This window comes from Pristiophorus japonicus, chromosome 19, assembly GCF_044704955.1.
Source record: "Pristiophorus japonicus isolate sPriJap1 chromosome 19, sPriJap1.hap1, whole genome shotgun sequence".
In the NCBI taxonomy this organism is placed as follows: Eukaryota; Metazoa; Chordata; class Chondrichthyes; family Pristiophoridae; genus Pristiophorus; species Pristiophorus japonicus.
Window position 1 is genome coordinate 20532362 of NC_091995.1, and position 26656 is coordinate 20559017.

A 26656-nucleotide genomic window follows, 5' to 3' on the forward strand; every position below is an offset into this window, starting at 1 on the left:
ATCGAGGGGTTCAGGTGGTTTATATCGATAATAATGGATACCTGGGTGTGAGTTACAGGCTGGAATCTAATCGCGGGGTTCAGGTGGTTTATATATCGAATAATGGATACCTGGGTGTGAGTTACAGGCTGGAATCTAATCGAGGGGTTCAGGTGATTTATATATAGAATAATGGATACCTGGGTGTGAGTTACAGACTGGAATCTAATCGAGGTGTTCAGGTGGTTTATATATAGAATAATGGATACCTGGGAGTGAGTTACAGACTTGAATATAATCGAGGGGTTCAGGTGGTTTATATAAAAAATAATGGATACCTGGGTGTGAGTTACAGGCTGGAATCTAATCGAGGGGTTCAGGTGGTTTATATAAAAAATAATGGATACCTGGGTGTGAGTTACAGGCTGGAATCTAATCGAGGAGTTCAGGTGGTTTATATATAGAGTAATGGATACCTGGGAGTGAGTTACAGACTTGAATCTAATCGAGGGGTTCAGGTGGTTTATATATAGAATAATGGATACCCAGGAGTGATTTACAGGCTGGAATCTAATCGAGGGGTTCAGATGGTTTATATATAGAAAAATGGATACCCAGGAGTGAGTTACAGGCAGGAATTTAATCGATGGGTTCAGGTGGTTTATATATATAATAACGGATACTTGGGTGTGAGTTGCAGGCTGGAATCTAATCGAGGGGTTCAGGTGGTTTATATATAGAATAATGTATACCCAGGAGTGAGTTACAGGCATCAATTTAATCGAGGGGTTCAGGCGGTTTATATATATAATAACGGATACTTGGGTGTGAGTTACAGGCAGGAATCTTATCGAGGGGTTCAGGTGGTTTATAAATAGAATAATGGATACCTGGGTGTGAGTTACAGGCTAGAATCTAATCGAGGGGTTCAGGTGGTTTATATATAGAATAATGGATACCTGGTTGTGAGTTAAAGGCTGGAATCTAATCGAGGGGTTCAGGTGGTTTATAAATAGAATAATGGATACCTGGGTGTGAGTTACAGGCTGGAATCTAATCGAGGGGTTCAGGTGGTTTATATATAGAATAATGGATACCCAGGAGTGAGTTAAAGGCTGGAATCTAATCGATGGGTTCAGATGGTTTATATATAGAATAATGGATACCTGGGTGTGAGTTACAGGCTGGAATCTAATCGAGGGGTTCAGGTGGTTTATATATAGAATAATGGATACCCAGGAGTGAGTTACAGGCATCAATTTAATCGAGGGGTTCAGGTGGTTTATATGTATAATAACGGATACTTGGGTGTGAGTTACAGGCTGGAATCTAATCGAGGGGTTCAGGTGGTTTATATATAGAATAATGGATACCTGGGTGTGAGTTACAGACTGGAATCTAATCGAGGGGTTCAGGTGGTTTATAAAAAGAATAATGGATACCCAGGAGTGAGTTACAGGCAGGAATCTAATCGAGGGGTTCAGGTGGTTTATATAGATAATAATGGATACCTGGGTGTGAGTTACAGGCTGGAATCTAATCGAGGGGTCCAGGTGGTTTATTTATCGAATAATGGATACCTGGGTGTGAGTTACAGGCTGGAATCTAATCGAGGGGTTCAGTTGGTTTATATATAGAATAATGGATACCTGGGTGTGAGTTACAGACTGGAATCTAATCGAGGGGTTCAGGTGGTTTATAAAAAGAATAATGGATACACAGGAGTGAGTTACAGGCAGGAATCTAATCGAGGGGTTCAGGTGGTTTATATAGATAATAATGGATACCTGGGTGTGAGTTACAGGCTGGAATCTAATCGAGGGGTCCAGGTAGTTTATATATCGAATAATGGTTACCTGGGTGTGAGTTACAGGCTGGAATATAAACGAGGGTTTCAGGTGGTTTATATATAGAATAATGGATTTCCGGGAGTGAGTTACAGACTGGAATCTAATCGAAGGGTTCAGGTGGTTTATATATAGAATAATGAATATCTGGGTGTGAGTTACAGACTGGAATCTAATCGAGGGGTTCAGGTGGTTTATAAAAAGAATAATGGATACCCAGGAGTGAGTTACAGGCTGGAATCTAATCGAGGGGTTCAGGTGGTTTATATATAGAATAATGGATACCTGGGTGTGAGTTACAGGCTGGAATCTAATCGAGGGGTTCAGGTGGTTTATAAAAAAAATAATGGATACCCAAGTGTGAGTTACAGGCAGGAATTCAATCGAGGGGTTCGGGTGGTATATATATATAATAACGGATACTTGGGTGTGAGTTACAGGATGGAATCTAATCGAGGGGTTCAGGTGCTTTATATATAGAATAATGGATACGTGGGTGTGAGTTGCAGGCTCGAATCTAATCGAGGGGTTCAGGTGGTTTATATATAGAATAATAGATACCTGGGTATGAGTTACAGACTGGAATCTAATCAAGGGGTTCAGGTGGTTTATAAAAAGAATAATGGATACCCAGGAGTGAGTTACAGGCAGGAATCTAATCGAGGGGTTCAGGTGGTTTATATCGATAATAATGGATACCTGGGTGTGAGTTACAGGCTGGAATCTAATCGAGGGTTTCAGGTGGTTTATATATAGAATAATGGATACCTGGGTGTGAGTTACATGCTCGAATCTAATCGAGGGGTTCAGGTGGTTTATATATAGAATAATGGATACCTGGGTGTGAGTTACAGACTGGAATCTAATCGAGGGGTTCAGGTGGTTTATAAAAAGAATAATGGATACCCAGGAGTGAGTTACAGGCAGGAATCTAATCGAGGGGTTCAGGTGGTTTATATCGATAATAATGGATACCTGGGTGTGAGTTACAGGCTGGAATCTAATCGAGGGGTTCAGGTGGTTTATATATCGAATAATGGATACCTGGGTGTGAGTTACAGACTCGAATCTAATCGAGGGGTTCAGGTGGTTTATATATAGAATAATGGATACCTGGGTGTGAGTTACAGACTGGAATCTAATCGAGGGGTTCAGATGGTTTATATATAGAATAATGGATACCCAGGAGTGATTTACAGGCTGGAATCTAATCGAGGGGTTCAGATGGTTTAAAAAAAGAATAATGGATACCCAGGAGTGAGTTACAGGCAGGAATTTAATCGATGGGTTCAGGTGGTTTATATATATAATAACGGATACTTGGGTGTCAGTTACAGGCTGGAATCTAATCGAGGGGTTCAGGTGGTTTATATATAGAATAATGGATACCTGGGTGTGAGTTATAGGCTGGAATCTAATCGAGGGGTTCAGGTGGTTTATATAAAAAATAATGGATACCTGGGTGTGAGTTACAGGCTGGAATGTAATCGAGGAGTTCAGGTGGTTTATATATAGAATAATGGATACCCAGGTGTGAGTTACAGGCAGGAATCTAATCGAGGGGTTCAGCTGGTTTATATATAAAATAATGGATACCTGGGTGTGAGTTACAGGCTGGAATTTAATCGAGGGGTTCAGGTGGTTTATATGTCGAATAATGGATACCTGGGTGTGAGTTACAGGCTGGAATCTAATCGAGGGGTTCAGATGGCTTATATATAGAATAATGGATACCTGGTTGTGAGTTACAGACTGGAATCTAATCGAGGGGTTCAGGTGGTTTATATATAGAATAATGGATACCTGGGAGTCAGTTACAGACTTGAATCTAATCGAGGGGTTCAGGTGGTTTATATATAGAATAATGGATACCCAGGAGTGATTTACAGACTGGAATCTAATCGAGGGGTTCAGATGGTTTATATATAGAATAATGGATACCCAGGAGTGAGTTACAGGCAGGAATTTAATCGATGGGTTCAGGTGGTTTATATATAGAATAATGGATACCTGGGAGTCAGTTACAGACTTGAATCTAATCGAGGGGTTCAGGTGGTTTATATATAGAATAATGGATACCCAGGAGTGATTTACAGGCTGGAATCTAATCGAGGGGTTCAGATGGTTTATATATAGAATAATGGATACCCAGGAGTGAGTTACAGGCAGGAATTTAATCGATGGGTTCAGGTGGTTTATATATATAATAACGGATACATGGGTGTGAGTTACAGGCTGGAATCTAATCGAGGGGTTCAGGTGGTTTATATATAGAATAATGGATACCCAGGAGTGAGTTACAGGCATCAATTTAATCGAGGGGTTCAGGCGGTTTATATATATAATAACGGACACTTGGGTGTGAGTTACAGGCAGGAATCTAATCGAGGGGTTCAGCTGGTTTATAAATAGAATAATGGATACCTGGGTGTGAGTTACAGGCTGGAATCTAATCGAGGGGTTCAGGTGGTTTACATATAGAATAATGGATACCTGGTTGTGAGTTAAAGGCTGGAATCTAATCGAGGGGTTCAGGTGGTTTATAAATAGAATAATGGATACCTGGGTGTGAGTTATAGGCTGGATTCTAATCGAGGGGTTCAGGTGGTTTATACATCGAATAATGGATACCCAGGAGTGAGTTAAAGGCTGGAATCTAATCGATGGGTTCAGATGGTTTATATATAGAATAATGGATACCTGGGTGTGAGTTACAGGCTGGAATCTAATCGAGGGGTTCAGGTGGTTTATATATAGAATAATGGATACCCAGGAGTGAGTTACAGGCATCAATTTAATCGAGGGGTTCAGCTGGTTTATAAATAGAATAATGGATACCTGGGTGTGAGTTACAGTCTGGAATCTAATCGAGGGATTCAGGTGGTTTATATATATAATAACGGATACTTGGGTGTGAGTTACAGGCAGAAATCTAATCAAGGGGTTCAGGTGGTTTATAAATAGAATAATGGATACCTGGGTGTGAGTTACAGGCTGGAATCTAATCGAGGGGTTCAGGTGGTTTATATATAGAATAATGGATACCTGGTTGTGAGTTAAAGGCTGGAATCTAATCGAGGGGTTCAGGTGGTTTATAAATAGAATAATGGATACCTGGGTGTGAGTTACAGGCTGGAATCTAATCGAGGGGTTCAGGTGGTTTATATATAGAATAATGGATACCCAGGAGTGAGTTAAAGGCTGGAATCTAATCGATGGGTTCAGATGGTTTATATATAGAATAATGGATACCTGGGAGTGAGTTACAGACTGGAATCGCATCGAAGGGTTCAGGTGGTTTATATATAGAATAATGAATACCTGGGTGTGAGTTACAGACTGGAATCTAATCGAGGGGTTCCGGTGGTTTATAAAAAGAATAATGGATACCCAGGAGTGAGTTACAGGCTGGAATCTAATCGAGGGGTTCAGGTGGTTTATATATAGAATAATGGATACCCGGGAGTGAGTTACAGGCAGGAATTTAATCGAGGGGTTCGGGTGGTTTATATATATAATAACGGATACTTGGGTGTGAGTTACAGTCTGGAATCTAATCGAGGGGTTCAGGTGCTTTATATATCGAATAATGGATACCTGGGTGTGAGTTACAGGCTCGAATCTAATCGAGGGGTTCAGATGGCTTCTATATAGAATAATGGATACCTGGGAGTGAGTTACAGGCTGGAATCTAATCGAGGGGTTCAGGTGGTTTATATATAGAATAATGGATACCTGGGAGTGAGTTACAGACTGGAATCTAATCGAGGGGTTCAGGTGGTCTATATGTAGAATAATGGATACCTGGGAGTGAGTTACAGGCTGGAATCTAATCGAGGGGTTCAGGTGGTTTCTATATAGAATAATGGATACCTGGGTGTGAGTTACAGGCTGGAATCTAATCGAGGGGTTCAGGTGGTTTATATATAGAATAATGGATACCTGGGAGTGAGGTACAGACTGGAATCTAATCGAGGGGTTCAGGTGGTTTATATATAGAATAATGGATACCTGGGAGTGAGTTGCAGACTGGAATCTAATCGAGAGGTTCAGGTGGTTTATATATAGAATAATGGATACCTGGGAGTGAGTTACAGACTGGAATCTAATCGAGGGGTTCTGGTGGTCTATATGTAGAATAATGGATACCTGGGAGTGAGTTACAGGCTGGAATCTAATCGAGAGGTTCAGGTGGTTTATATATAGAATAATGGATACCTGGGAGTGAGTTGCAGACTGGAATCTAATCGAGGGGTTCAGGTGGTTTATATATAGAATAATGGATACCTGGGAGTGAGTTACAGACTGGAATCTAATCGAGGGGTTCAGGTGGTTTATATATAGAATAATGGATACCTGGGAGTGAGTTACAGACTGGAATCTAATCGAGGGGTTCAGGTGGTTTATATATAGAATAATGGATACCTGGGAGTGAGTTTCACGCTGGAATCTAATCGAGGGGTTCAGGTGGTTTCTATATAGAATAATGGATACCTGGGAGTGAGTTTCACGCTGGAATCAAATTCACGAGTTCAACTTGCTTTCGAAAGTGAACCTTAGAAAGTTGAAATGTAAATGAGACGGATCCCAAATGAAGGCTGTCGGTGTTGGGAGTCGATGTGTTGCAGCACTCCAGGCCTGAGCACAGCACAGTGGCACTTCCTGCTAATGGTCACAATGTCAGGTTGGCCAGACTGAGTAAGACGCTGGTGCGGACCCTCCACAGCTTGACAGGTGGGAGTGGGCTGTGAGTACACTAACCGAGGGCTGCAGTTCGCCTGCCGATTGCTTCTTTCTCATCCTCCCAGCCCCAGGAATTTCTGGATCGAAGAACGACACCCGGACTTCAAGGATTAAGTTCAGAGGAGAGATTACGCAAACTGGGGTTGTGTTCCCTTGACTTTGGAAGGTTAAGGGGTGATCTTATCTGATTTTCATCATAATAAGGGGAACAGATAGGGTAGATAGAGAGAAACTATTTCTGCTGGTTGGGGATTCTAGGACTGGGGGACACAGTCTGAAAATTAGAGCCAGACCTTTCAGGAGTGAAATTAGGAAACACATCTACCCACAGAGTGTGGTTTGGAACTCTCTATCGCAAACAGCAACTGATGCCAGATCAATTGTTAATTTAAAATTGTAAACAAAAGGTATTCAGGGATGTGGGCTAAAGGCAGGTATATGGAGTTAGGTCGCAGATCATCCACGATCTCATTGAATGGAGGAACAGGTTCGAGGGGCTGAATGGCCGACTTCTGTTCCTGTGTTCCTTGAAGTAGTTCCTGAGCAGATTTTCAATATCTTTTCTCCTGTCAGTAAATCACCTGGGTTTAATCCCAGTGTCACTGTGGCTCAGCGGGTGGCACTGGCACCTCTGAGTCATAAGGTCGTGGGTTCAAGTCCCACTCCAGAGAATCGAGCACGTAATCTAGGCCGACACTCCCACTGCAGCTCAGAGGGAGTGCTGCACTGTCGGAGGTGCTGTCTTTCGGATGGGGGAGCATCTGGTCTCCGGATGGAGGGGGCGCCGTCTGGTCTCCTGATGGAGGGGGTGGCGTCTGGTCTCCTGATGGAGGGGGCAGGGTCTGGTCTTCTGATGGAGGGGGCACCGTCTGGTCCCTTGATGGAGGGGGCACCGTCTGGTCTCCTGATGAAGGGGGCAACATCTGGTCTCCTGATGAGAGGGTGGCGTTTGGTCTCCTGATGGAGGGGACGGCGTCTGGTCTCCTGATGGAGGGGGCGGCGTCTGGTCTCCTGATGGAGGGGGCAACATCTGGTCTCCTGATGAGAGGGTGGCGTTTGGTCTCCTGATGGAGGGGGCGGCGTCTGGTCTCCTGATGGAGGGGGCGGTTTCTGGTCTGATGGAGGGGGCATCATCTGGTCTCCTGATGAGAGGGTGGCATTTGGTCTCCTGATGGAGGGGGCACCGTCTGGCCTCCTGATGGATGGAGCGCCATCTGTTCCCCTAATGGAGGGGACGGCGTCTGGTCCCCTGATGGAGGGGGCACTGTCTGGTCTCCTGATGGAGGAGGCGAGGTCTGGTCCCTGATGGAGCGGGGCAGGGTCTGGTTTCTTGGAGGGGGCACCGTCTGGTCTCCTGATGGAGGGGACGGGGCCTGGCCTCCTGATGCAGGCTGTCTCTTTTCTCTGCTGCCGTCTGTACCTTTTCCAGTTCTCTTCACACTCCGCGACTCTATTTTCTCCACTTCCCTCTGTCTTTTTCCGCTTTCAACACTGCATGACTAATGTGATTAATTTCTACCCAGACAGCTCGAGCTGTAAGCACCAACTGCTGAGATTCAGTCACTGTCTTGTGACGCGTTAACTCCTCATCTACCTGCAGCTCCCACTCACTCTCTCCAAAATCTTTTCCTTCTTTCTCAGCCACCTTCCCAACCACAACCGTCATTTATACAGCGCCTTTAACGTTGTACAAACGTCCCACGGCGTTTCTCAGGAGCGATTTTTAGACAAAATTTGACAGCGAGCCACATAAGGAGATATGAGGACAGGTGACCAAAAGCTTGGTCAAAGAGGATGGTTTTAAAGGAAGAGAGAGAGTTGGAGAGGTTCAGTGAGGGATTTCCAGAATAAGGGCCCAGACAACTGAAGCCACGGCCACCAATGGCGGAGTGGTTAAAATCGGGATGCGTTAGAGACCAGACCTGGAGGAGCACAGATGCCTCGGGGGGGGAGGGGAAGGGTTGTGTGGCTGGAGAAGATTAAAGAAATAGGGAGGGGCGAGACCAGGGAGACACTTTGAACACAAGAATGAAAATGTTGAAATCGAGGCGCTGCTGGATCGAGAGTCAGTGCAGGGCGGTGAGCACAGGGGGTGATGGGTGAGCGGAACTTGGTGCGAGTTAGGACACGGCAGCTCCGGTTTATGGAGGGTGGAAGGTGTGCGGCCGTCCCGGAGGGCAGTCTCCCAACATCCCGCCCTCCTCCCATCCTTTCCTGACTCTTGCTGGGACAAAGCTCCACGATAACCAATCCATCACGGCGCGACTGTGCATAATGAGCGATCGAAAGCTATTCGACCAGCAGGGGCATCACACCCAAGCCTGACTTCACCTGAAGAGCAGGTACACACGGGGTCACGATCGGGAGCAGGGCCGCATCCCAAGCAAACTGAGGCCAATTATAGGGCGCACTTGAAACAGCAATCTCGGGGTGTGGGCGTCGCTGGCAAGGCCGGCATTTATTGCCCATCCCTCACTGCCCTTGAGTAGGTGGTGGTGAGCCGCCTTCTTGAACCGCTGCAGTCCCGTGTGGTGAAGGTGCCCCCACAGTGCTGTTAGGGAGGGAGTTCCAGGATTGTGACCCAGCCACGATGAAGGAACAGGTAGGGAGGGAAGGGGAAGGAGGGAGGGAAGGGGAAAGAGGGAGGGAAGGGAAGGGGAAGGAGGGAGGGGAAGGGTGGAGGGGTGGGGAAGGAAGGGGAAGGAGGGAGGGAAGGGAAGGGGAAGGAGGGAGCAGAGGTAGGGGAAGGAGGGAGGAGAGGGAAGGAAGGGGGAGAGAGGGGAGGGAGGAATGAGGAGGCACCTCCATGACCTGAGGCCTTCCATCCTGTGGAATCATCGTCAACAAAAAGGACTTGCATTTATATAGCGCCTTTTATGACCTCAGGGTGTCCCAAAGTGCTTTGCAGCCAATGATGTACTTGTTGAAGTGTTGTAATGTAGGAAATGCGGCAGCCATATTGCGCACAGCAAGCTCCCACAAACATTAACGTGACAATGACCAGCTAATCGGTTATTTTTTGGTGATGTTGACTGAGGGATGAATATTGGCTCAGGACACTGGGGATAATTCCCCTGCTCCTCTTGGAGATTGTGCCCTGCGATCTTTCACAGCAACCCGAGAGGGCAGACGGGGCCTCGGGTTAACGTCTCATCCAAAAGGCGGCACCTCGGACAGTGCTGCACTCCCTCAGCACTGCACTGGGAGTGTCGGCCTGGATTATGTGCTCAAGCCCCTGGCAAGGGTGCTGCCCACTGAGCCAGGGGGGCAGGAGGAACGGAAGCTGCGACTTTCAGGAATCAATCAGGATGAAAGCAAACCGATTGTCGGTCACATTGTGCGGGGGCCCAAGCTCGAGCGATTGCAGAGCTCGGGTTAGACATTGGCCTCAGGCAGTGTGGCAAAAGCTGCGTTATCGGATCAGCCGATATTCTGCTCCACTGCCAATGGAACGCAGTACTGAGCGCTGCGTATAATGGGCGGCCGATCGATACGGCAGACTATGCTACAGCGCCCGCGGCCAATTTCTAGCCCAAAGTTCCGGGTCAGCAAGGCCGTGATTCCCATGAACGAGGAAGGGCCACTCACCAATCCAGCGGTCGGTGCCAAAGTAGGACATGTTGTCATTCGTGCTGTCATAGTAACCAATCTTCACGTACTTAGCATCTGTGGGGAAAGAACAAGTTATTTTATTAATCGCATGAGACATCCACCCACCTCATCTCACTATCCTTGACAAATCTCACCCACCTCTCCCCCATTCACAGTCAGACACGTGGCAGTCTGTACCCAGAGGGGATTAACCCTCTCACCCACCTCTCCTCATTCACAGTCAGACACGTGGCAGTCTGTACCCAGAGGGGATTAACCCTCTCACCCACCTCTCCCCATTCACAGTCAGACACGGGGCAGTCTGTACCCAGAGGGGATTAACCCTCTCACCCACCTCTCCTCATTCACAGTCAGACCCCGGGCAGTCTGTACCCAGAGGGGATTAACCCTCTCACTCACCTCTCCCCATTCACAGTCAGACCCCGGGCAGTCTGTACCCAGAGGGGATTAACCCTCTCACCCACCTCTCCTCATTCACAGTCAGACACTGGGCAGTCTGTACCCAGAGGGGATTAACCCTCTCACCCACCTCTCCCCATTCACAGTCAGACCCCGGGCAGCCTGTTCCCAGCGGAGTGAATTATCCCTTTGATTTACGTCTTCCAGTGAGGAAGTACACGGAAATACAGGGAAATAGCACAGGATATATGGAGCAAACTGTGGAAAGCCCAGACAGCAAATACAGGCAAAAAGTTGGACAAATTCTCCTGGCAAATGTAGAGAATATGCAGGTTAACATTTTTAAGATTCCAAAATTTGTGGAACCACCCCCCCCGCTCCCCTCCCCCCCTCCCCCCCCCTCCCCCTCCCCCCCCTCCTCCTCCCCCCTCCCCCCCCTCCCCCCTCCCCCCCCTCCCCCTCCCCCCTCCCCCTCCCCTCCCCCTCCCCCCCTCCCCCCTCCCCCCTCCCGTGTTTGGACTCACTGAAAAGCAAATTCCATTTGGGATTATTAAGCAGGAAGTTTGGGATCCTAAAATGCTTATGGAAGAAATCTACGAGTTTTAACCAAGTTTGGGATTTTTAAAAGGTGCATGCTGTCTCTGTGAGAATAGGGGTGGGTCCAACGTCTGAAAAGCCAGTTTGGATATTGGAGCTAATGAAGCTGTCTGGGGATATTGGAGCTAATCAAATTGTCTGAGGAACTGTTTACCCTCAAAACCTGCCCCCTCGGTGACATTTACATTTCAACATTCAATCCAAGGAGGTACAGTTTCAACCCAAGCACAGAACCCATCCAACACATGCATAATGCTAATTACCTTTCCGGCCTGCATAGAAAGCTGGGACCCAGGCAGACAACTCGACACCAGAAACTAACTTTAACAATAGCGACTCGAAACCAAAGGATAATTTCAACAACTGACAAGAGCTCGTCAGCTGAGAAAAATCTATCAACGCCAGATTAAAAACACTTAATCACGTTTCAGTTAGCCGGGCAGCAAAACTTAAACAAAAGAAACGTTAGATTTGGCGCAGAGATTGAGGAGCCTCTCAGGGTATAAACTGAGGGCCTATCGTACCAGAAAGACAGAGCAGAGGAAACTCTCTATTCTGACCAAACACTTCGGAACTTAAAGCCCTGCCGCCACGATAAACCCAGGGGCTAGAATCAGTATAAAACTCCCCTCGGGCTGTACTTGTAAACTTTTTGTATACATAGAGCACCATGATCTGAAAAAAAACCTATGTAGTGCCATTTATAATGCAAGTTCTGTTTAGTAATGTATGTTGCAAAGAAATGTAACAGTACCCTCACCCAATCCGTATACCGTACAGTGCCACTAGTAAAGTAATTTGATGACTGTATTACAATGTATCCTGGATTGTACTGAAATGTACCTCAAAATGTAAAGCAAGAAAATCTATTGAACGGAACTGCCGTCAGCATCCAAATGTATTGTATGGAACTGCTGACTGCATCCAAATGCACTGAACTGTCTCCCGATGTATTGTGCACATTTTTATATGAATAAAGTATATTTTGTAATTAAAAAAAACAACAAGATCGAGAGCACACGGCGAGAAAACGCAGGAAGAAACATCGCGACATCGGAGAAAGGATCTCGCCCCCCCCCAACTGGCTTTCAATATGCAGCAGAGGTCTTCGGCCCCGTCTGGGGTACGGCAAGGCAAACCGGCTATAACCAAAGAACCCTGAAACCGCGAAACAGGCCAAGCTGTCAAAGGTAAGGATCTGGTGAGCTCGAATCCCCGGAGCCCTCGGGTTTGACCTAGTTAGAGAGTGAGTGGGAGGTGGGAGGTGTTTCCGCTGTGCTTATTACCTGTAACAAAGTATTCCCCATTGTTTGGAACCCTTTTGTAAGATTTTACAGTTTTATTGGAGTGCATTTGTGTTATTTGTTTTCTTGAATAAAACCCATACCTTCTTTGTACAAAACAGTTGTCTGCTGTACTTTATCACACCCTGATTAATAAATCCGAGAACCAGGGAGTGGGAGTGACCCACAACCACTCTGGGTCAGGGAAGGCAAACTGACAGACCCACCGCGCCCCCCTCCCCCCCCCCCCCCTACGCATTCTGGGGAAAATACAGCGAAACCAGCCTTAAAATTAGGAGAAAAGCATGCAGGAACATACAAAAATTCCATCCAGAAAACACAGGGAAACCATTGCGGAAAGACTGGGACCAGCCAAGGGCACCGGATTTCCATCAGGGCAGGAATATGAATGTGTCGTGGATGGTGGAGGTCTGACAGCTCGCGATACCGCCCGTCCTATCGTCAGTCCCATTGACACAATCGTGCGGGGTATGTAGTGTGTGGTCAGTGTGCTACCCCTGACACGCTCTCCCACCCCATCGAGTATGCCGCACAGGGTTAGCTGCAGCTCGCCGATATGCTCACCTTGCAACTGCTCAACCATTGTCCAGGCCATCCGAGATCCACTGGCGTCGAACACCACGTGGCCCTGGGGGTAACAATGGAGAATCAATACTCGACAAGGTAGAAAGTCCATCAATGTCCAGGGAAAGTCTTCAGCAGCTAAGGTGGAGGGGAGAGGGGGGAGGGGGAAGATGGAGGAAGGGGAGGGGAGTGGGGCAGACGATGGGTGAGGGGGCAGGGAGCTGGGGAGGTGCACACGCCAGACTGAAGCTGCAAGGATCATAATGTTCCTCACATGTTCTTGCACTGATCCCACTGCATGAATGCACCAAGATAGACAGACACACACACACCAACATATACACACACACCAACATATACACACGCCAACATATACGCACAACACACACACACCAATATACACACACACACACCAACATATACACACACACCAACATATACACACACACCAACATATACACACAACATTCACACACCAACACACACACACGGCAACACACACACCAACACATACGCACACATATACCAACACACACACACACCAACACAAACACGCCAACACACACACACCAACACACACACGCCAACACACACACACCAACACACACATACCAACACATACACCAACACACACACACACACCAACACACACACACCAACACACACACACCAACACACACACACCAACACACACACACAAACACCAACACACACACCAACACACACACACACACACACACACACACGCCAACACATATACTAGCACACACCAACACACATACACCAACACACATACACCAACACACATGCACCAGCACATACTAACACCAACACACACACCAACACACACATACCAACACACACACACACACGCCAACACATATACCAGCACACACCAACACACATACACAAACACACAGACACCAACACACACACACACACACACCAACACACACACACACACACACGCCAACACATATACCAGCACATCCCAACACACATACACCAACACACATACATCAACACACATGCACCAACACATACCAACGTCAACACACACTCAACACACATAAACTTACACACACACACACATGCACACCAACACTCTCACACACCAACACTCTCACACACCAACATTCACTCACACACACACAACACGCACACACACAACACACACACACACACACAACTCTCACATACACACACACACACACACACACACATACAACACTCACACACCAACACTCACACACACACAACACTCATACACCAACACACAACTCACACACCAACACTCTCACACACAAAAACACACACACTCACATGCTAACACACACCAACACACACACACACACACCAACACACACACACATGCCAACACACACACACACGCCAACACACACATACCAACACTCACAACACTAATGGCATGTTGGTCTTCATACTACTCGGGGGATCAAGGGGTATGGCGAGAAAGCAGGAATGGGGTACTGAGGTTGCATGTTCAGCCATGAACTCATTGAATGGCGGTGCAGGCTCGAAGGGCCGAATGGCCTACTCCTGCACCTATTTTCTATGTTTCCATGTTTCTATAGCGAGAGGATTTGAGTATAGGAGCAGGGAGGTCTTACTGCAGTTGTACAGGGCCTTGGTGAGACCACACCTTGAATATTGTGTGCAGTTTTGGTCTCCTAACCTGAGGAAGGACATTCTTACTATTGAGGGAGTGCAGCGAAGGTTCACCAGACTGATTCCCGAGATAGCAGGACTGACATATGAAGAAAGACTGGATCGAATAGGCTTATATTCACTGGAATTTAGAAGACTGAGAGGAGGTCTCATAGAAATATATAAAACTCTGACGGGACTGGACAGGTTAGATGCAGGAAAAATGTTCCCGATGTTGGGGAAGTCCAGAACCAGGGGTCAAAGTCTAAGGATAAGGGGTAGGCCATTTAGGACCGAGATGAGGAAAAACTTCTTCACTCAGTGAACTGTGAATCTGTAGAATTCTCTACCACAGAAAGTTGTTGAGGTCAGTTCGTTAGATATATTCAAAAGGGAGTTAGATGTGGCCCTTACGGCTAAAGGGATCAAGGGGTATGGAGAGAAAGCAGGAATGGGGTACTGAAGTTGCATGATCAGCCATGATCATATTGAATGATGGTTCAGGCTCGAATGGCCGAATGGCCTACCCCTGCACCTATTTTCTATGTTTCTATGTTTCTATGTCTCACACACACACACCAACACACACACACCAACACACACACACCAACACACACACCAACACACACACAACAACACACACCAACACACACACAACAACACACACACACCAACACACACACACAAACACCAACACACACACACACACACCAACACACACACACACACACACACACACACGCCAACACATATACCAGCACACCCCAACACACATACACCAACACACATACATCAACACACATGCACCAACACATACCAACGCCAACACACACTCAACACACATAAACTTACACACACACACACATGCACACCAACACTCTCACACACCAACACTCTCACACACCAACATTCACTCACACACACACAACACGCACACACACAACACACACACACACACACAACTCTCACATACACACACACACACACACATACAACACTCACACACCAACACTCACACACACACAACACTCATACACCAACACACAACTCACACACCAACACTCTCACACACAAAAACACACACACTCACATGCTAACACACGCCAACACACACACACACACACCAACACACACACACATGCCAACACACACACACACGCCAACACACACATACCAACACTCACAACACTAATGGCATGTTGGTCTTCATACTACTCGGGGGATCAAGGGGTATGGCGAGAAAGCAGGAATGGGGTACTGAGGTTGCATGTTCAGCCATGAACTCATTGAATGGCGGTGCAGGCTCGAAGGGCCGAATGGCCTACTCCTGCACCTATTTTCTATGTTTCCATGTTTCTATAGCGAGAGGATTTGAGTATAGGAGCAGGGAGGTCTTACTGCAGTTGTACAGGGCCTTGGTGAGACCACACCTTGAATATTGTGTGCAGTTTTGGTCTCCTAACCTGAGGAAGGACATTCTTACTATTGAGGGAGTGCAGCGAAGGTTCACCAGACTGATTCCCGAGATAGCAGGACTGACATATGAAGAAAGACTGGATCGAATAGGCTTATATTCACTGGAATTTAGAAGACTGAGAGGAGGTCTCATAGAAATATATAAAACTCTGACGGGACTGGACAGGTTAGATGCAGGAAAAATGTTCCCGATGTTGGGGAAGTCCAGAACCAGGGGTCAAAGTCTAAGGATAAGGGGTAGGCCATTTAGGACCGAGATGAGGAAAAACTTCTTCACTCAGTGAACTGTGAATCTGTAGAATTCTCTACCACAGAAAGTTGTTGAGGTCAGTTCGTTAGATATATTCAAAAGGGAGTTAGATGTGGCCCTTACGGCTAAAGGGATCAAGGGGTATGGAGAGAAAGCAGGAATGGGGTACTGAAGTTGCATGATCAGCCATGATCATATTGAATGGTGGTTCAGGCTCGAATGGCCGAATGGCCTACCCCTGCACCTATTTTCTATGTTTCTATGTTTCTATGTCTCACACACACACACCAACACACACACACCAACACACACACACCAACACACACACACCAACACACACACCAACACACACACAACAACACACACAACAACACACACACACACCAACACACACACACACACCAACACACACACACAACAACACACACACCAACACACACCAACACACACACAACAACACACACACACCAACACACACACACAACACACACACCAACACACACACCAACACACACACCAACACACACACCAACACACACACACCAACACACACACACAACAACACACACACCAACACACACACAACACACATACCAACACACACACCAACACACACACACCAACACACACATACAACAACACACACACCAACACACACACCAACACACACACAACAACACACACACACCAACACACACACCAACACACACACAACAACACACACACCAACACACACACCAACATACACACACCAACACACACACCGACACACACAGACCAACAACACACACACAACACACACACCAACACACACACCAACACACACACACCAACACACACACACCAACACACACACACAACAACACACACACCAACACACACACAACACACATACCAACACACACACCAACACACACACACCAACACACACATACAACAACACACACACCAACACACACACCAACACACACACAACAACACACACACACCAACACACACACCAACACACACACAACAACACACACACCAACACACACACCAACATACACACACCAACACACACACCGACACACACAGACCAACAACACACACACCAACACACACACCAACACGCACACACAACACACACACCAACACACACACCAACACGCACACACAACACACACACCAACACACACACCAACACACACACACCAACACACACACACACCAACACGCACACACAACACACACACCAACACACACACCAACACACACACACCAACACACACCAACACACACACACCAACACACACACACAACAGACACGCTTCACTGATTTATCTGAAAAGTGGCTCCACACAGGGCATGATTGGTAACTAATTATTCATAGAAGAGGCGGGAAAAGCAACCGGTTGAGAAAGGCGAAGCACTTCTCATTCAGGAGAGGGTCTCAGACAAGATTCCTTAAATAATAGATTTCTCAATGCAGTGGAGAAGCTGATACATAAATCGTGAGAAGCAGGGGTGGATAGGCAAAATAAATAATTAAGAAGGCAAATTGGACTTCAGGGTTTATATTGAGAGGGATTGAAGGTATAAAAGCAAAGAGATGATGATGAGCCCTGACCACATCGGAAACAGCAGCACAGCGAGCGGCCAGGGCTGAGGGCTTGGAGTTATGAGGAAAGTGTAAAACAAGTAGGGCTTTGTTCTCACAAACTGAGAATACTGAGGAGGAATTTGATGAGATGTTCAAAATGATAAAAGGCATAGTTATCAGCCTTGCTCCAGTGGGCAGCTCTCTCGCCTCTGAGTCAGACGGTTATGGATTCAAGCCAGAGACTTGAGCACATAATCCAGGCTGACACTCCAGTGCAGTGCTGAGGGAGCGCTGCACTGTCAGCGGTGGGGTCTTTCGGATGAGATGTTAAACTGAGGCCCCGTCTGCTCTCTCAGGCTAGTGAATTTGTTTTCATGCACTTGAATTGATTTTCTTGCATTTGACTCATGAACACAATATATACACTAACTTATGTACATACACAGGCACACAGACAGTCAGAAACACACACACAGACACACACAGATAAACACACAGACTGACAGACATAGATAAACACACAGACAGACACACACACAGATAGACACGCACACACACACACAGGCAGACCCACACACATAGACAGAAACACACACAGACATGCACACACAGACAAAAACACACACACAGACACGCACACACAGTCACACTCACAGGCACTCACACACACATTAAGCACATACATACACACACTCAGTCACACACACTCACTCAGACACACATAGACAGACAAGCACACATAGAGACACGCACACACACACTCACACACGCATACACACTCACTCATACACACATACACAAACACAGACAGACACACAAACACATAGACATTAACATACACACACAGACAAGCACACACACACTTACTCACACACAACACACACACACCCACACACTCATACAAACTCGGACACACACACACTCAGACACACACACTCAGACACACACACAGACACACACAAAGACACACACACACACACACTCAGACACACACACACACACTCAGACACACACACACTCACACATACACACACACATACACACACACTCACACATACACACACACACACTCACACACACACGCAAACACACACACTCAGACACACACACACATACACACACAGATACACACACATACACATGCACACACACACACACACATACACACACATTCACACATACACACACTCACACATACACACACACTCACACATACACACACACTCACACACACGCAAACACACACTCAGACACACACAGATACACACACATACACATGCACACACACACACACATACACACACACTCACACATACACACACAAATACACACACTCACACATACACACACAAACACATACACTCACACACACACACACAAACAGACACACACACACACACACACACACACAGACACACACACACACAGACACACACACATACAGACACACTCACACACACACACACACACAGACACACACACACTCACACACACACACACTCACACACACACACACACACACAAACACACACTCACACATACACATACCGAGACCCCATCGAAGGAGGAGGAATTCATGGCTTTGTAAAGCTCATCAGTGATGTCCCTGTTCTGGCTGCGATAGTTGAACTGCTCCAAACGTATCTTCTTCTTCTCAAGCTCCTGGGCTGTTTTGTTGAGAGCCAGAGCCAGTGCCCAGATAGCATCGTAGGCAAGCGGCGCCTCTTGGTAGCCACCCGTCTCCTCCGGCGACTTTTTGATTATAGTCTGCAATTTCTCCAAGAACTCTTGGGAGGTCTGATGGAAAGGTAAATGGGTTAGATTGCACTGCATCCAACTTGTTAGCACAACACCTGTACACCCATGTGGTCCTTACACACATTATTCTGTCAAGCCACAGTCACCCCTCCCCACTCAAACACCCGTCCGTCCCTTCCAGCTCTCCATCTCAGCCTCTCACACCGCACAATACCCACACACTCTTAGTGACTCCAGTCTAGCCCCCGCGTTCCACTACAGTGCTCACACTGGGGGTTATCTGTGCTCACACTGAGGAGTAATCTGTGCTCACACTGGGGGGTAATCTGTGTTCACACTGGGGGGTAATCTGTGCTCACACTGCGGGGTAGTCTGTGATCACACTGGGGGGTAATCTGTGTTCACACTGGGGCAATCTGTCCTCACACTGTGGGGTCATCTGTGCGCACACTGGGGGTAATCTGAGCTCACACTGGGGCGTAATCTGTGTTCACACTGGGGTAATCTGTGCTCACACCGGGGTAATCTGTGCTCACACAGGGGAGTAATCTGCGCTCACACTGGGGGGCTAATCTGTGCTCACACTGGGGGGTAATCTGTGCTCACACTGGGGTAATATGTGCTCACACTGGGGGGATATCTGTGCTCACACTGGGGGGTAAACTGTGCTCACACTGGGGGATAATCTGTACTCACACTGGGGGGTAATCTGTGCTCACACTAGGGGTAATCTGTGTTCAGACTGGGGGGTAATCTGTGCTCACACTGGGGTGTAATCTGTGCTCACACTGGGGGGTAGTATGTGATCACACTGGGGGGGGGTAATCTGTGCTCACACTGGGAGTAATCTGTGCTCACACTGTGGGGTAATCTGTGCTCACACTGGGGGGTACTCTGTGCTCACACTGTGGGGTAATCTGTGCTCAGACTGGGGAGTAATCTGTGCTCACACTGGGGTGTAATCTGTGCTCACACTGTGGGGTAGTCTGTGATCACACTGGGGGATAGTCTGTGATCACACTGGGGGGTAATCTGAGGTCACACTGGGGTGGTAATCTGTGCTCACGCTGTGGGGTAGTCCGTGATCACACTGGGGGGTAATCTGAGGTCACATTGGGGTGGTAATCTGTGCTCACACTGGGGGGTAATCTGTGCTCACACTGCAGGGTAATCTTTTCTCACACTGGGGGGTAATCTGTGCTCAGACTGGGGAGTAATCTGTGCTCACACTGGGGGGCAATCTGTGCTCACATTGATGGGTAATCTGTGTTCACACTGGGGGGATATCTGTGCTCACATTGGGGGGTAATCTGTGCGGCCACTATGGTTACTCTGTGCTCACATTGGGGGGTAATCTGTGCTCACACTGGGGTAATCTGTTCTCACACTGGGGGGTAATCTGTGCTCACACTGGGGGTAATCTGTGCTCACACTGCAGGGTAATCTTTGCTCACATTGGGGGATAATCTGTGGTCACACTGGGGGTAATCTGTGCTCAGACTGGGGGGTAATCTGTGCTCACACTGGGGGGTAATTTGTGCTCAGACTGGGGGGTAATCTGTGCTCACACTGGGGTGTAATCTGTGCTCACACTGGGGAGTAATCTGTGCTCACACTGTGGGGTAGTCTGTGAGCACACTGGGGGGGGTAATCTGTGCTCACACTGGGGGGTAATCTGTGCTCACACTGGGGGGTAATCTGTGCTCACACTGGGGAGTAATCTGTGCCCACACTGGGGGGTAATCTGTGCTCACAGTGGGGATAATCTGTGCCCACATTGGGGGTTAATCTGTGCTCACACTGGGGGTAATCTGTTCTCACACTGGGGGGTAATCTGTGTTCACACTGGGGGGTAATCTGTGTTCACACTGAGGGGTAATCTGTGCTCACACTGGGGGGTAATCTGTGTTCACACTGGGGTAATCTGTGCTCACACTGGGGGGTGATCTGTGCTCACACTGAGGGGTAATCTGTGCTCACACTGGGGGTAATCTGTGCTCACACTGGGGGGTAATCTGTGCTCACACTGGGGGGTAATCTGTGCTCACACTGAGGGGTAATCTGTGCTCACACTGGGGGGGGTAATCTGTGCTCACACTGGGGGGGTGATCTGTGCTCACACTGGGGGGTAATCTGTGCTCACACTGGGGGGGTAATCTGTGCTCACACTGGGGGGTAATCTGTGCTCACACTGGGGGGTAATTTGTGCTCAGACTGGGGGGTAATCTGTGCTCACACTGGGGTGTAATCTGTGCTCACACTGGGGAGTAATCTGTGATCACACTGGGGGGTAATCTGTGCTCACACTGGGGGGTAATCTGTGTTCACACTGGGGGGTAATCTGTGCTCACACTGTGGGGTAGTCTGTGATCACACTGGGGTGTAATCTGTGTTCACACTGGGGCAATCTGTGCTCACACAGGGGTAATCTGTGCTCACACAGGGGAGTAATCTGCGCTCACACTGGGGGGGTAATCTGTGCTCACACTGGGGGGTAATCTGTGCTCACACTGGCGTATTATGTGCTCACACTGGGGGGATATCTGTGCTCACACTGGGGGGTAAACTGTGCTCACACTGGGGGATAACCTGTACTCACGCTGGGGGGTAATCTGTGCTCACACTAGGGGTAATCTGTGTTCAGACTGGGGTGTAATCTGTGGTCACACTGGGGTGTAATCTGTGCTCACACTGGAGGGTAATCTGTGATCACACTGGGGGGTAATCTGTGCTCACACTGTGGGGTAATCTGTGCTCACACTGTGGGGTAGTCCGTGATCACACTGGGGGGTAATCTGTACTCACACTGGGGGGTAATCTGTGCTCACACTAGGGGTAATCTGTGTTCAGACTGGGGTGTAATCTGTGCTCACACTGGGGGGTAATCTGTGCTCACACTGGAGGGTAATCTGTGATCACACTGGGGGTAATCTGTGCTCACACTGGGGGGTAATCTGTGCTCACACTGTGGGGTAGTCCGTGATCACACTGGGGATAATCTGAGGTCACACTGGGGTGGTAATCTGTGCTCACACTGGGGGGTAATCTGTGCTCACACTGCAGGGTAATCTTTTCTCACACTGAGGGGTAAACTGTGCGCCCACTGGGGGGTAATCTGTGCTCACACTGGAGGGTAATCTGTGCTCACACTGGGTGGTAATCTGTGCTCACACTGGGAGTAATCTGTGCTCACACTGGGGGGTAATCTGTGCTCACACTGAGGGGTAATCTGTGCTCACACTGGAGGGTAATCTTTGCTCACACTGGGTGGTAATCTGTGCTCACACTGGGAGTAATCTGTGCACATACTGGGGGGTAATCTGTGCTCACACTGAGGGGTAATCTGTGCTCACACTGTGGTGTAGTCTGTGATCACACTGGGGAGTAGTCTGTGATCACACTGGGGGTAATCTGAGCTCACACTGGGGGGTAATCTGTGCTCACACTGTGGGGTAGTCCGTGATCACACTGGGGGGTAATCTGAGGTCACACTGGGGTGGTAATCTGTGCTCACACTGGGCGGTAATCTGTGCTCACACTGCAGGGTAATCTTTTCTCACACTGGGGGGTAATCTGTGCGCCCACTGGGGGTAATCTGTGCTCAGACTGAGAGATAATCTGTGCTCACACTGGGGGGCAATCTTTGCTCACACAGGGGGGTAATCCGTGCTCACTGGGGGTAATCTGTGCTCACACTGGGGGGCAATCTGTGCTCACACAGGAGGGTAATCTGTGCTCACACAGGGGGGTAATCTGTGCTCACACTGGGGGGTAATCTGTGCTCACACTGGGGGGTAAGCTGTGCTCACACTGGGGGGGTAATCTGTGCTCACATTGGGGGGTAATCTGTGCTCACACTGTGTGGCAATCTGTGCTCACACTGGGGGGTAATCTGTGCTCACACTGAGAGATAATCTGTGCTCACACTGTGTGGCAATCTGTGCTCACACTGGGGATAATCTGTGCTCACACTGGGGGGTAATCTGTGCTCACAATGCGGGGTAATCTGTGCTCACACTGGGGGGTATTCTGTGCTCACACTGGGGGTAATCTGTGCTCACACTGGGGGGATATCTGTGCTCACATTGGGGGGGTAATCTGTGCGGCCACTATGGTTAATCTGTACTCATATTGGGGGGTAATCTGTGCTCACACTGGGGTAATCTGCTCTCACACTGGAGGGTAATCTGTGCTCAAACTGGGACGTAATCTGTGCTCACACTGGGGGGTAATCTGAGGTCACACTTGGGGGTAATCTGTGCTCACACTGGGGGATAATCTGTACTCACACTGGGGGGTAATCTGTGCTCACACTGGGGGGTAGTATGTGATCACACTGGGGGGGGGGGTAATCTGTGCTCACACTGGGTAGTAATCTGTGCTCACACTGGGGGGTAATCTGTGCTCACACTGGGTGGTAATCTGTGCTCACACTGAGGGGTAATCTGTGCTCACACTGGGTGGTAATCGGTGCTCACACTGGGGTAATCTGTGCTCACACTGGGGGGCAATCTGTGCTCACACAGGGGGGTAATCTGTGCTCACACTAGGGTGGAAATCTGTGCTCACACTGGGGGGTAATCTGTGCTCAGACTGGGGGGCAATCTGTGCTCACACTGGGGGGTAATCTGTGCTCACACTGGGGGATAATCTGTGCTCATACTGGCGGGAGGGGTGCTAATCTGTGCTCACACTGGGGGGTAATCTGTGTTCACACTGGGGTAATCTGTGCTCACACTGGGGGGTGATCTGTGCTCATGCTGGGGAGTAAGCTGTGCTCACACTGGGGGGGTAATCTGTGCTCATACTGGGGGTAATCTGTGCTCACACTGGGGGTAATCTTTGCTCACACTGGGGGTAATCTGTGCTCAGACTGGGTGGTAATCTGTGCTCAAACTGGGGGTAATCTGTGCTCACACTGGGGGTAATCTGTGCTCACACAGCAGGGTAATCTTTGCTCACATTGGGGGATAATCGGTGCTCACACTGGGGGTAATCTGTGCTCACACTGGGGGGGTAATCTGTGCTCAGACTGGGGGGTAATCTGTGCTCACACTGGGGTGTAATCTGTGCTCACACGGGGGGTAATCTGTGCTCAGACTGGAGGGTAATCTGTGCTCACACTGGGGTGTAATCTGTGCTCACATGGGGGGTAATCTGTGCTCACTCTGGGGGGTAATCTGAGCTCACACTGGGGCGTAATCTGTGCTCACACAGGGGAGTAATCTGTGCTCACACTGCGGGGGTAATCTGAGCTCACACTGGGGCGTAATCTGTGCTCACACTGCGGGGGTAATCTGTGCTCACACCGGGGTAATCTGTGCTCACACAGGGGAGTAATCTGTGCTCATACTGCGGGGGTAATCTGTGCTCACACTGGGTGGTAATCTGTGCTCACACTGGGGTAATATGTGCTCACACCGGGGGGATATCTGTGCTCACACTGTGGGGTAATCTGTGCTCACACTGGGGGATAATCTGTACTCGCACTGGGGGGTAATCTGTGCTCACACTGGGGTGTAGTATGTGATCACACTGGGGGGGGGTAATCTGTGCTCACACTGGGTAGTAATCTGTGCTCACACTGGGGGGTAATCTGTGCTCACACTGGAGGGTAATCTGAGCTCACACTGGGGTGTAATCTGTGTTCCCACTGGGGTAATCTGTGCTCACACCGGGGTAATCTGTGCTCACACAGGGGAGTAATCTGTGCTCACACTGCGGGGGTAATCTGTGCTCACACTGGGTGGTAATCTGTGCTCACACTGGGGTAATATGTGCTCACACTGGGGGGATATCTGTGCTCACACTGTGGGGTAATCTGTGCTCACACTGGGGGATAATCTGTACTCGCACTGGGGGGTAATCTGTGCTCACACTGGGGTGTAGTATGTGATCACACTGGCGGGGGGTAATCTGTGCTCACACTGGGTAGTAATCTGTGCTCACACTGGGGGGTAATCTGTGCTCACACTGGGGGGTAATCTGTGATCACACTGGGGGTAATCTGTGCTCACACTGGTGGGGGTTATCTGTGCTCACACTGGGGGTAATCTGTTCTCACACTGGGGGTAATCTGTGTTCACACTGGGGTAATCTGTGCTCACATTGGGGGGTAATCTGTGCTCACACTGTGTGGCAATCTGTGCTCACACTGGGGGGTAATCTGTGCTCACACTGAGAGGTAATCTGTGCTCACACTGTGTGGCAATCTGTGCTCACACTGGGGATAATCTGTGCTCACACTGGGGGGTAATCTGTGCTCACACTGGGGGGTAATCTGTGCTCACAATGCGGGGTAATCTGTGCTCACACTGGGGGGTAATCTGTGCTCACACTGGGGATAATTTGTGCTCACACTGGGGGGTAATCTGTGCTCACAATGCGGGGTAATCTGTGCTCACACTGGGGGGTAATCTGTGCTCACACTGGGGGTAATCTGTGCTCACACTGGGGGGATATCTGTGCTCACATTGGGGGGGTAATCTGTGCGGCCACTATGGTTAATCTGTACTCATATTGGGGGGTAATCTGTGCTCACACTGGGGTAATCTGCTCTCACACTGGAGGGTAATCTGTGCTCAAACTGGGACGTAATCTGTGCTCACACTGGGGGGTAATCTGAGGTCACACTTGGGGGTAATCTGTGCTCACACTGGGGGATAATCTGTACTCACACTGGGGGGTAATCTGTGCTCACACTGGGGGGTAGTATGTGATCACACTGGGGGGGGTAATCTGTGCTCACACTGGGTAGTAATCTGTGCTCACACTGGGGGGTAATCTGTGCTCACACTGGGTGGTAATCTGTGCTCACACTGGGGGTAATCTGTGCTCACACTGGGGGGCAATCTGTGCTCACACAGGGGGGTAATCT

General features: G+C 48.6%; 1 protein-coding gene across 1 annotated transcript in view; it reads right to left on the bottom strand.

Moving 5' to 3' along the window:
• gabbr1b (gamma-aminobutyric acid (GABA) B receptor, 1b) overlaps positions 1–26656 on the bottom strand; it is a 662620-nt gene that overhangs the window by 134218 nt on the left and 501746 nt on the right. The window contains exons 11-13 of the mRNA XM_070862216.1: positions 19570–19818; positions 13046–13109; positions 10158–10235 (exon numbers count right to left, since the gene is read on the bottom strand). Coding sequence (XP_070718317.1) covers positions 10158–10235; positions 13046–13109; positions 19570–19818 — 391 coding nt within the window. The remainder of the gene's footprint in view (positions 1–10157; positions 10236–13045; positions 13110–19569; positions 19819–26656) is intronic.